Source organism: Danio aesculapii, chromosome 19 (genome assembly GCF_903798145.1).
Source record: "Danio aesculapii chromosome 19, fDanAes4.1, whole genome shotgun sequence".
Lineage (NCBI taxonomy): Eukaryota > Metazoa > Chordata > Actinopteri > Cypriniformes > Danionidae > Danio > Danio aesculapii.
In genome coordinates this window covers 875,341-887,840 of record NC_079453.1, presented here as the reverse complement: position 1 = coordinate 887,840, position 12,500 = coordinate 875,341, and the positions used below count along the sequence as shown (strand labels likewise).

The 12,500-nt window shown below is 35.6% G+C and overlaps 2 protein-coding genes across 4 annotated transcripts in view; one reads left to right on the top strand and one right to left on the bottom strand.

Moving 5' to 3' along the window:
* tmem79a (transmembrane protein 79a) overlaps positions 1-3,613 on the bottom strand; it is an 8,322-nt gene extending 4,709 nt beyond the window's left edge. Inside the window, exons 1-3 of one of the 2 annotated variants that reach the window (XM_056480034.1) lie at positions 3,495-3,613; positions 831-1,064; positions 1-37 (exon numbers count right to left, since the gene is read on the bottom strand). The exon at positions 1-37 is cut by the window's left edge and continues 203 nt beyond it. In XM_056480034.1, coding sequence (XP_056336009.1) covers positions 1-37; positions 831-972 — 179 coding nt within the window. In that variant the 5' untranslated portion in view covers positions 973-1,064; positions 3,495-3,613. Of the gene's footprint in view, positions 41-830; positions 1,065-3,494 lie in introns of both variants that reach the window. The other variant, XM_056480033.1, reaches the window with a different exon arrangement.
* Positions 3,614-4,115: 502 nt separating this feature from the next.
* msto1 (misato mitochondrial distribution and morphology regulator 1) overlaps positions 4,116-12,500 on the top strand; it is a 23,045-nt gene continuing 14,660 nt past the window's right edge. Inside the window, exons 1-8 of one of the 2 annotated variants that reach the window (XM_056480007.1) lie at positions 4,116-4,315; positions 6,138-6,267; positions 6,951-7,020; positions 7,108-7,183; positions 8,159-8,222; positions 9,133-9,292; positions 9,454-9,568; positions 11,797-11,931. In XM_056480007.1, coding sequence (XP_056335982.1) covers positions 4,232-4,315; positions 6,138-6,267; positions 6,951-7,020; positions 7,108-7,183; positions 8,159-8,222; positions 9,133-9,292; positions 9,454-9,568; positions 11,797-11,931 — 834 coding nt within the window. In that variant the 5' untranslated portion in view covers positions 4,116-4,231. Of the gene's footprint in view, positions 4,316-6,137; positions 6,268-6,950; positions 7,021-7,107; positions 7,184-8,158; positions 8,223-9,129; positions 9,293-9,453; positions 9,569-11,796; positions 11,932-12,500 lie in introns of both variants that reach the window. The other variant, XM_056480006.1, reaches the window with a different exon arrangement.

Below are 12,500 nucleotides of genomic sequence, written 5' to 3'. Positions count from 1 at the left end.
TGATCTTCATCATCATCATCATCAGTCAGTGAGTCTCCTGCTACAGAGGTAGAGGAGTTCAGCATGTGTACTCTCATTTTAATTCTGAAACTTCTGTGTGTGTGTGTGTGTGTGTGTGTGTGTGTGTGTGTGTGTGTGTGTGTGTGTGTTTCTGTGAGTGTATGATTGTGCATCTGAGTGTGTGTTTTTCTGAGTGTATAAATGATGGGTGTGTGTGTTAAATGATGATATGAGTGTGTTTCTGTGATTATGCGTGTTTACTTGGGTGTATGTGTGTTTCTGTATGGGTGTTTCTGTGAGTGTGTGTGCATCGGAGTGTGAATGTGTGTTTCTGTGAGTATAAGAGTGTGTGTATCCGAGTGTGAATGTGTGTTTTTGTATAAGTGTGTGTGTGTGTGTGTGTGTGTGTTTCTGATTGTGAATGTGTGTTTCTGTATGAGTGTGTGTTTGTGTGTGTATCTGAGTGTAAATGTGTGTTTCTGTACAAGTGTGTGTTTTGTGTGTGTGTGTGTGTGTGTGTGTGTGTGTGTTTCTCTGAGTGTGTGTGTCTGTGTGAATGTGTGTTTCTGTATGAGTGTGTGTTTCTGTGAGTGTGTGTGTATCAGTGTGAATGTGTGTTTTTTGTATGAGTGTGTGTATAAGAGTGTGTGTTTCTTTATGAGTGTGTGTTTCTGTATGAGTGTGCGTGTGTGTGTGTGCGTGTGTGTGTGTGTGTGTGTGTGTGTGTGTGTGTATATAAGAGTGTGTGTTTCTGTATGAGTGTGTGTTTCTGTGAGTGTTTCTATAGGTCTACAACTGTGTGAGTTTTAGTTGTAACAGAGTGAAGTCACCTGTGTGTTGCGTCTCCTCTGTGCCGTCCTGCAGTGTGTTCTCCTCTTCAGCTGAACTCAGATCAGTGGCGTCTGCAGGTCTTTTCTTCTCTAATGCGGTTTCATCATCTGAGATCAGCACCTCCGCCATCTTGCTCTTCATTATTCAGACGGACGCCAGAGATTTAGACTTACTAACATTCATCAGTCTGAATTCATATCTGCACTTCAGTCATTTTTCATACCACAGGAGTCCTGAAAACACATCCAGAAGGAAAATAGAAGATTATAAACAGCAAATTTAGATGGTTTTTACCTGATTTAAGTTATAAAATTAATTCAAGGCTTAATTCAGCAATTTCAAGTTGCAATGCTCAAGTTCTGGGTGTGAATCTCAGGTTATGTGTGAACAGATCTGAAGAAAACACTCAATACAGTCTCTGGATAAAAGCAAATATTCATTCATTCATTCAACTTAGTCCCTTTATTCATCAGGGGTCGCCACAGCGCAATGAACCACCAACTATTCCAGCATATGTTTTACACAGCGAATGCCCTTCCAATCACAACCCAGTACTGGGAAACACCCATACACGCTCATTCACACACACACACACACACACACACACACTCATACCGCATGTGTTTGGACTGTGGGGGAAACCGGAGCACCCGGAGGAAACCCACGCCAACACGGGGAGAACATGCAAACTCCACACAGGAATGATAACTGGCCCAGTCTGGACTCGAACCAGCGACCTTCTTGCTGTGAGGCCACAGTGCTAACCACTGAGCCACCATGCTGCCTAAAAGCAAATATGCCAAATAATATGCAAAAATAAGTAAAGTGTGTGTGTGTGTGTGTGTGTGTGTGTGTGTGTGTGTGTGTGTGTGTGTGTGTGTGTGTGTGTGTGTGTGTGTGTTGTATGTTGTATGTTGTATGGGACGATAACCGTTTTCAAGGTATACCGTGGTTTGGAAAAGTCAAGGTTTTAAAACAGCCAAATTTTTCTGCAATACCGTTCCTAAGTTATGTGTAAAAAATTTTAGCACAACATTATCTCCAGCAGAAAAGTTATCCAAAGACGCAATTTTAAAGTGTACAAAAATCCCATTGTGTTTCCATAATATCAGATGTCATTTCTGAAAGCCGTTACACACAGAGCACATTAACAGCAAGTGAAGCGTCGACTCCAATGATGCGAATAACTTACTGAAGACTAAATGACAAAATATGGGTGAATTAATGTTTCTTCATTATTCAGCAAGACTAATGCATTCATGACAATCAAAACAGAATATATCAACACAATAATAATATCAACAAGATATTACAACATCTAGAAATCATCTAAAAACATGTGATAAAATGCTTATAATGATGCTTATATAAACTATACATATTTATAAATCTGTTTCTGAGATAACAGCATGAGTGAAACTCAAAGTTCATCAGGATTAGACAGAATCCTCACACTGTAGCCAAGTGTGTGTGTGTGTGTGTGTGTGTGTGTGTGTGTGTGTAGACAACGAACATACACAATACTTCTCTCTTAGCTATTCTTATTCATTCTTGTGTAAACATCATACTAGTGAAGCAGTGGGTGTGTGTGCGTGTGTGTGTGTGTGCGTGTGTGTGTGTGTGTGTGTGTGTGTGTGTGTGTGTATAGACATCCAACATATACAATAATTCTCAGTGGACAGATTCCTCAGACATATTAAATATTAATAAAGTAATATTAATATGTTCTATTATTTATTTAATTACTATGTATTTTTTTCATGGTTTACTATTTAATGTAAACATAAATGCTTTGGTAATACATTTGTGGGTGACGCAGTAGCGCAGTAGGTAGTGCTGTCACCTCACAGCAAGAAGGTCGCTGGTTCAAGCCTCGGCTGGGTCAGTTTGTGTTACTGTGTGGAGTTTGCATGTTCTCCCTGTGTTCGTGTGGGTTTCCTCTGGGTGCTCCGGTTTCCCTCACAGTTCAAACACATGCGCTATAGGGGAACTGGGTAGGCTAAATTGTCCGTAGTGTAAGAGTGTATGAGTGTGTGTGTGAATGAGTGTGTATGGATGTTTCCCAGTACTGGGTTGTGACTGGAAGGGCATTCGCTGTGTAAAACATATGCTGGAATAGTTGCCGGTTCATTCCGCTGTGGCGACCACTGAATGAATGAATACATTTGTAAAGCAAGTTTGAATTTAAGTGTGTGTAGTCATGAATACCAGAAACCACACACACACACACACACACACACACACACACACGCACACACACGCACACACACGCACACACACACACACACTACTTTCTGTTAGCTACTCTGATTCACTCTTGTATTAACATTATCACAGCGAAGAAGTGTGTGTGTGTGTGTGTGTGTGTGTGTGTGTGTGCGTGCGTGCGTGTGTGTGTGATGTAGTTCCACCTGTTAAACCTGATCAACCCTGTGCCAGAGAACACACAAACACAGCAGAAATCAACACAATACACTAATAAACACACCTTCAGTTCACTTCACTCCAGATATAATCTTCATTCATAACAAACACCGTGTTAAAATCGCTTTATTGTCAGATTTAAACACTGTTTTCTATTAAACTCGAGATTTTTTACATAAATCCTCGCAGAAAACATCCAAAATGTTCGAGAATGAGAGTAAAATGCTGTTGTTTCTTACCTGACACTGATCTGAGATGAATAATGTAGTGTATGTTGAGATTTCCCGTCAGATTGAGAGCTCAGGAGCGTCAGTTTCGATCAGGACAGGTGTGACAATACACAGGTAAATCATTTCTGTTTCTCAGAGTCACGTGGCTGTCGGCCACGCCCACATGATCACGCGCTGGGTTTAAAATAAATAAGCACATACAAATAAACCATGATAGCATTACAAAAGTACTATAAAATGCAGAATTAGTTTTATGAGTGTGTAAAATATTGGATAGTTCTTTAAAGTTGTGAAACTCACCATTTACTGCACTAAATAAATACAAATATACAATTCTGCTTGTACTAAACTAAAGCACCTAAGTGCGGAACATACATCTGTATTTGTATCTGTGTGTTTGTTCTTTAATTAACAGTAAACGAATCATTTAATCAGATTGTGATGAGATGACAACTATTTTGGAAACTCGTGTTGTTTACTAGCGCTGCACATGTGTGCGAGGCAGGCGCAGTGAAACCAAACTACCCTGTGGATGAGCGACATCACTTTCAGCCAATCACAACGCGATATGTGCAATAACAGCCAATCACGGTGGAGGATTAGCAAGGGGAGGGTGCAGACACAAGGAAGTCAATGCGGAGCTGTTTGTCTGTAGCTGCTGTGTGTTTACCGAGCGCATCATGAGAGATATCTGCTTCATTAATGTCAGAATGATTATTAAAATAGTTTAATATCTGAAAAGCATCATGAGTGGCGCGTGCAGGGAGGTGGTGACTCTCCAGCTGGGACATTATTCCAACTTTATCGGGACGCATTGGTGGAATTTACAGGTGAGTTTGTTTATGTGCAGTGGAGTCGTTATAAATGTGTAATGTCGTGTCAGTGTATCGACAATATATGGCTTGGTGAATTAATTTAGCCTCCAAAAACAAGCTTCAGTGTTAAGAATCAGATAGAAACACAGGCTCTTATTTTACCACGGTAATGATAGATAACACTACAGAAAGAGCTGTAACGTTAGTTAATTAGTGTAATTACAGTAAAGCTGTGTCACTTTACTAACATTACCACAGTTTCTGACTGTTTCTAGCTGCTTAAAATAGTTTACACATTCATTATTTGTGGGTTTACAGTTAAACCTTGTCAAAAAATAAAAGAAAAGAGAAAGAAACCATCTCTAAATATTCTAATGGTGTCCAAATACTATTGTCTATCGTTCATTTCTTGTTTATATCAATGTTAGGGGTTCAGGTGGTTCGGAAGACCCACCCCTCACTGATAAAAGTCCAGAATTTGCTCCAAACATGAGCTCATTTGTCCTATTTTGACTGCTATGCCATCATGTTGAGTATAACCCATCGAAAAAGGCTTTAAGACCAAGCAGAATCCTCTGTTGGCTGACTTCAGCTAATCAGTTTTGGCCAATGCTATTAAATAACTTTCATGAGTAAAACATCCAGCTGTGCAAGAAAACATATAATCTGACGTGCGAGAAGTCATCTGTCACTACTGTAATGTTCAGAAAACATTTTACAAGTGGCTTTTATTTTAAATCTAATATTCAAAACAAAAAATGACTAATAAAAAGAGGTGTGAAGCACCAAAAGCGGCCCATATTAAAATTAATTTGAATACTATTTTGGCTAAAATAGTCAAAAAGTGTGGTTATGATGACCATCCAGCAAGCTAATTCAGAACAGTGCTTAAAATGTCACTAAAGTGCAGTATTTAATTTCATAATTAAATAGAAAATGAGGCGTATAATTGCGAAACGCTCCTCTTTTTGAGGAAAAAAGAACCACCCCGTTCACTGGGCTGGCTACGGGCTTGAGTAACTAGTTAGTGTTAATAACTAGTACACATTAATGGCTTTTAATATGTTTCTGAGATTTATTAAATTAATCTGTCACCAATAGAAGGCCAAAAAACTAAATAAATTACCAGTAGAGATCAATACAGTTCTTCAGCTTAGTCCATTTATTCATCAGGGGTCACCTTCCAGCTGCAACCCAGTACTGGGAAACACCCACACACACTCATACAAATGCACACTCATACACTACGGCCAATTTAGTTAATCAATTCCCCTATAGCGCATGTGTTTGGACTGTGGGGGAAACCGGAGCACCCGGAGGAAACCCACACCAACACAAGGAGAACATGCAAACTCCACACAGAAACGCCAACTGACCCTGCCGGGGCTGGAACAAGCAACCTTCTTGCTGTGAGGCGCTACACACTGCAGCACTGTTTGTTTGTTTAGACTTTATTAATTCCAAAGGAAAACACATCACAGCAGAGCTCACCATACGATAAAATAAAAAACTCTCTCTCTATATATATATATATATATATATATATATATATATATATATATATATATATATATATATATATATATATATATATATATAAGGCGATAATAATAATAAAATGACACCCATACTGAACCCCTTATTTTTAAGCAAGAAGTAGACACTAGTCCATATCTACAGTATCATTGCAATAACAGTTCTCCATAATTTCTCTAATATGACATTGATTATTCACTCTGATCACTGATGGTAAACACGTTTGTGTGTGTGTGTGTGTGTGTGTGTGTGTGTGTGTGTGTGTGTGTGTGTGTGTGTGTTTTATTCTGTCTGCTGTCAGGATGCTGGTCTGGTGTATGATGCGGATGTGCCGGCCGGTGAGCTCCAGAGTGACGTGTTGTTCAGAGAAGGGCTGACTCTGGCAGGCCACGTCACATACACCCCTCGCCTCATCGCCGTCGACCTCAAAGGTGGAGCAGGAATAATCAATTATGCATTTCACACTCATTATGAGCTATAAGATTATACACATGTAAACAAGTCAATTGAGGTAAAGTCGGTTGTATATTCGCACGTTCAGACTTTCTCCTTAGTAATATAATTTTAGAAAAGTATTGCTGCAAATTCAATATAGTGAAATCATATTAGCAGCCAGTGACTCTACAGGTACACTATTGTCCAGTCAATTAAATAGTGCTAATGTTGTTTTTAAGTCATTTGTACATGCGATTTCAGACCCAATATTGTGTCACAAGGCGTCACTAGGTTCAATAATTAACAAACGTGCGAATATAAAACCAACTTTACCTCAGTGACTAGTCGAAGATGGTTTTCCAGCATCAGAACATTAATATGAATAGAATAAAATAATATTAATGGACTATCATGCATGTTTAAATGATTATCAAGAGACTGGAACGTCATTAAGTTTAATCTTAGTGTTTATGTCCAGAGTAATCTGCTGACATGTTAAAAGCATCACACTAAATACTCAGTATTGTCATCTGAAATGTTGTGTTTTTGCCATTATTACTATTAGATTGTTCACATTGCATCATTTCTGTCTTGCGTGCGTGTCTACATTCATGATTTCTGCATGAGGTGTGTGTTAATGCTGTGTGTGTGTAATGTTTTGATTTGTTGGTTTCTTCAGGAAGTCTTCAGACGCTGAGGAAGGAAGGCAGTCTTTATGACACTGAGAATGAAAACAGCGCCTTTACATGGTGCGAGCATCTGTGTTTATGAATATTGGCATGTTGTATTTGCAGCATTGATGATGTCTGATTTTAATAAATATCGTCTGATTTTAGGGATGGACAGATTATGACGCATCAGGAAAGTCCTCCCAGCAAAAACCCCTTCCTGCAGGAGCTGGATAATCTGGATGTAAGAGTGACTGAAATAATAAGAATAATAATAATAATAATAATATAATACAGAGTTTAAAAAGAATCAGAGTAACACTTAACCCTCCTGTTGACTTACAGGGTAAAAATGATTTGTGCACCATTTTAACAGTAGAAAACAACTCGAAACAATGTTTTTTATCCTAAAGTTTGGAAAGAAGGGCTATTATTTATTTGTTTATTTGTTTATTCATTCATTTATTTATTTATTAATTAATTAATTTATTTATTCATTAATTTATTTATTTATTCATTTATTTATTTATTCATTCCTTTATTTATTTATTCATTTATTTATTTATTTATTCATTCATTCATTTATTTATTCATTCATTCATTTATTTATTTATTCATTCATTCATTTATTTATTTATTCATTCATGTATTTATTTATTTATTCATTCATGTATTTATTTATTTATTCTATCATTTATTTATTCATTCATTCATTTATTTATTCATTCATTCATTTATTTATTTATTCATTCATTCATTTATTTATTTATTCATTCATGTATTTATTTATTTATTCTATCATTTATTTATTCATTCATGTATTTATTTATTTATTCATTCATGTATTTATTTATTTATTCTATCATTTATTTATTCATTCATTCATTTATTTATTTATTCTATCATTTATTTATTTATTCATTTATTCATTTTTTTCATTTATTCATTTATTTATTCATTTATTTATTTATTCATTCATCTATCTATCTATCTATCTATCTATCTATCTATCTATCTATCTATCTATCTATCTATCTATCTATCTATCTATCTATCTATCTATCTATCTATCTATCTATCTATCTATCTATCTATCTATCTATCTATCTATCTATCTATCTATCTATCTATCTATCTATCTATCTATCTATCTATCTATCTATCTATTCATCCATCCATCCATCCATCCATCCATATATCTATCTATCTATCTATCCAGACAGGAGGTTTACTAGCAGAGCCAGATTTCACACATCTTACGTCTGCGGTGGACAACTGCTCAGGTGTGTATGAGAGCAAACATAAGCAATGTGACTTGATGAATGAATGTGAATTAAAATGACCCTTTTTATTGTCTTCATTCCAGGGCTGTACACTATTTATTTTTATTCTATGATAATTGTAGTATTATGAATCTATTTCTAAACAAATCATTTAAGTCGGTGATTCAGTGATTCATCCAAAGTGAATCACTTGCTTTGTTTCTAAATGAATCGGCTATTTTGAAGGAATGATTCAGTTTGTCATTAAGAGAGACTTGCACCGCTATGACAGGCCGAAACCAAGATGAAAACACACTCTGCTAAATATAGTTTAATCATTAACAAAACAGAACGTCATCTATTTCTCCAAAATTATTTATTTTTTCATTTAATATCCTGCTTCACTTCTAAATAAATACAGATTTAATCTTGAACTTGTCTTGTAAATATCTCATGACAGAAGCAAAACCTGAAATATTTGCATTTATTTTTTGTGTGCTTGTGTTTAATTTTTGATCAGTCGTATGCAGCTGATTTGCACAACTTTAAAGCTGATTTTCTCAATATTCACATTTTTTTAACCTTCAGATTTAAAATTACAGACAAATATTGTTCTTAATTATTATTTTATTGTTATTTAATCAGTTTTCAGATGATTTAACAATCTCTACTTCCCCTGAAAAGTCCCTTATGACTGGTTTAGTTATTCAGGGTCACATCTAGACGTTACATACAGGCCAGTTTCATTAGTTTGCCTTTTTATTGCTTCTGCTGAACCACAATCCCAAAGCAATATCTGATTTGTATTGGTCTATTTTCAGCCATTTATGATTAATCATTACTTTTATTTTTCTTTCTTCGATGAAAGCGTACCAACAATATTGTCCACATCTGTATGCATGCATGCATGTGATTATTGTAACTCCAGCAGTGCCCGGAGCCAGTGTTGCCGTGGAGACAATAAACAGCAGTCTGGAGCGCATACAGAAATCCTATAGGCTGGAGGGAAGCGTGAGGGTGTGGTCAGATTTCCTGAGGCTCCACCTACATCCTCGCACTATATCTGTCATTAACCAGTACAACCATGACGGGTGAGACTCATGCAGCAATACACACACATCAATTAGCAGATGCACACATAATAAAAATAACATTGAAACTATGAAAACATTAGCCCTTCAGTTAAATGTGTTGGCATGGTAAGTTTGCATTGTCAGATGGCTTCATGTGTGTGTGTGTGTGTGTGTGACAGTGAATCTGATCGTCTGGAAGTGTTTGGCCAGGGGGAGGCGCTGTTACAGGGTCAGGTGTTGGAGGATCTGGAGGACCGGCTGCATTTCTTCATTGAGGAGTGTGACTATCTGCAGGTAACCTGTGCAGTGGTGTGCAGTAACAAATTACAAACACTCAAACTACCCAGAAAATGTAATTTACTAAGTAGTTTTAAAAATGTGTACTTTTACTTTCCCTTGAGCACATGTTTAGTGCTGTATCGGTACTTTTACTCCACTACTTTCCTTCAACCTGCTGTCACTACTTTATTTTTTCTTGTCTATGGGGATTAGAAAACGTCCAACCTAAAATCAACCAAATATCAACGTCTAATAATGTTACAGCTTGACGTTGTGTAGACGTTACCACTATGACATCTATCAGATGTTGGATTTTGGTTGCCTGATGTATAAATGTCAGTGTTTGACGTCAATATGACGCTGGTTAAAGTTGTTGCCTCTGTTGGGTTTTGATCAGTTTCTAACACAACCTAAAATCAACCAAATATCACCGTCATTTGACGTCGTTATTGGACATCAAAATAACATTGTCCTTAGACGCTGGCTAGACATTGAAGTTTAGTCACCTGACATCACAACCTAAATCTAACCTAATATTAACGTCTTATGATGCTGTGTGGCTGCTGGACAATAACTAATGCACTACAGAATGTTACGTTTACACACATCCACAAATTACATGTAAATGCTTTTTACAGCGTAATACTCACTACTCTAGAGTACTGTTGAAAGCGCTACTGTTTACTCATACTTTGAGTCATGTTTACAGCAGATACTTTTACTCTACTCGCACTACATTTTCAGGCTAGTCATGCTACTTTTACTCGAGTATGATTTTTCAGTACTCTTTCCACCACTGCAGGTAACACACAGCACCTGTTTTTGTGAATGCAAAAGGTTTATGAAGGAATATAAAGTTTACGTGTTAAATGACAAAGTTTTACAAACAAAAATAAATGTTTTAAAGATTTGTAAGCAGTTTTTTGGAAGTGAAAAGTCTGAATCGGGATGTAAAAGAAACACAAGAGTGTGTCTGGTGAACGCATGAGCCTTGCAAATAGAGATGCACTGGCAGATTCCTGTACTAATTCTTTTTATCAGCTAGCTAGCTGATTCTAATATTGATTTATATATATATATATATATATATATTTTTTTTTTTATTATGAAGCTAGCCAATTTCATGATTTTTTTTACTAGGAAACTAGCTGTTGGCTATAACTTTTTTATGAGCAAACTAGCTAATTCTGACACTGATTTTTTTTTAAGTAGCAAACTAACAGATTCCAATAAAAACGTTTTAATTAGTAAACTAGCCGATTCTGATACCGATATTTATTTTTTTTTACTTGCAAACTAGCTGATTCTAATAACAATTTTATATATTTTTATTAACAAACTAGTTGTTACACTACCTTTTTACTTGCAAACTAGCTGATGCCAACACCCTTTTCACTTGCAAAATATTTCAATACAGGTTTTCCACTAGCTGATTCCAATATCGTGTTTTTTATTATCAAATCAGCCGATTCTGATACTGATTTTGTAGTTTTGTTTTGTTTTGACTTTTTTTTTAGCAGATTTCTATACCGTTTTTAAATTTTATAATTTTGTTTACTAGCAAACTAGCTGGTTCCAATACCAATTGTAATTTTCTTTAATTAGCAAACTAGCTGATTCCAATAAATTCTTTTTATTAGCAAACTAGCAGATTCTGATACCAGTTTTGTTTCGTAATTTTTTTTTACTAAATAAGCAAATTCCAAAAACAATTGTTTTTTTATTTTAATATTATAATTTTTTTACTAGCAAACTAGCTGATTCCAACACCAATTTATTTTTATCAGCAAGCTAGCTGATTCCAATACCCTTTTTTACTTGCAAACTAGCCTGTTTTAGTACAGTTTATTTACTAGCCTACTAGCTTATTCCAATACTGATATTTTCCTTGTTAGTACGTTAATTCAGCGTGCATTAACTAATGTTAACAAGCATGAATATTCAATGAGGTTGTATTAGTTAATGCATTTACTAACACGAACAAACAATCAACATTCATTACAGTATTTGTTCATGTTAATGAAAATACATTTGTTCATTGTTAGTTCATGTTAACTTGCGGTGCATCAACTAATGCTAATTTGTATGTTAATAATGCATTAGTGAATGTTAAACTATTATTAATCAACGCTCTTCAAGTATTGTTCATAATTAGTTCATGTTAGTAAATGTGTTCAATAATGAAACCTTATTGTAAAGTGATTCTAATGAAGATGAGCATCTCTCTGTCGTCCTCTGCTCAGGGCTTTCAGGTGTTGTGTGACCTCACAGACGGGTTTTCAGGATTGGGGTCAAAGGTCACGGAGTATCTGCAGGACTCTTATGGAGGGCGTGGCATCCTGACATGGGGCGTGGCTCCTGTCAATCACCCGGACACGGTGAGATGAACACACACACACATCTGCTGTATTCACAGCTGTGGATTTAGATTAATATGAGTGGTGTGTGATGCTGACGGAGCTTTTTATTAGCAAACTGGCCGCTTTCGATACCAATTATGTATTTATTTATTTATTTATTTTCGCTACAAACTGGCTGATTCGTATTTTTATTAGCAAACTTGCCAATTTTTTTTTTACAAATGTTTTAAAAATGATTATTATTTAAGTAGTAAACAGGCTGATTTCAATACAATTTATTTATTTATTTATTTATTTATTTGTTTGTTTATTTATTTATTTGTTTGTTTACAAGCAAACTGGCTAATTTTTATTTGGAAACTTGCTGATTGTTTGATCCTGATTATTTACTTATGCGTTCAGTTATTTATTTATTTATTTATTTATTTATTGTTATTAGCAAATTGGCCTTTTTGCATTTTTACATTTGTTTCACAAGCAAACGGGCCAATTAAGTTTGCTAATAAAAGATTTTTATTAGCAAACTGACTGATTTTTGATACCGATTGTAACGTTATGCATTTAGTGTAATGTGTGTGTGTGTTATG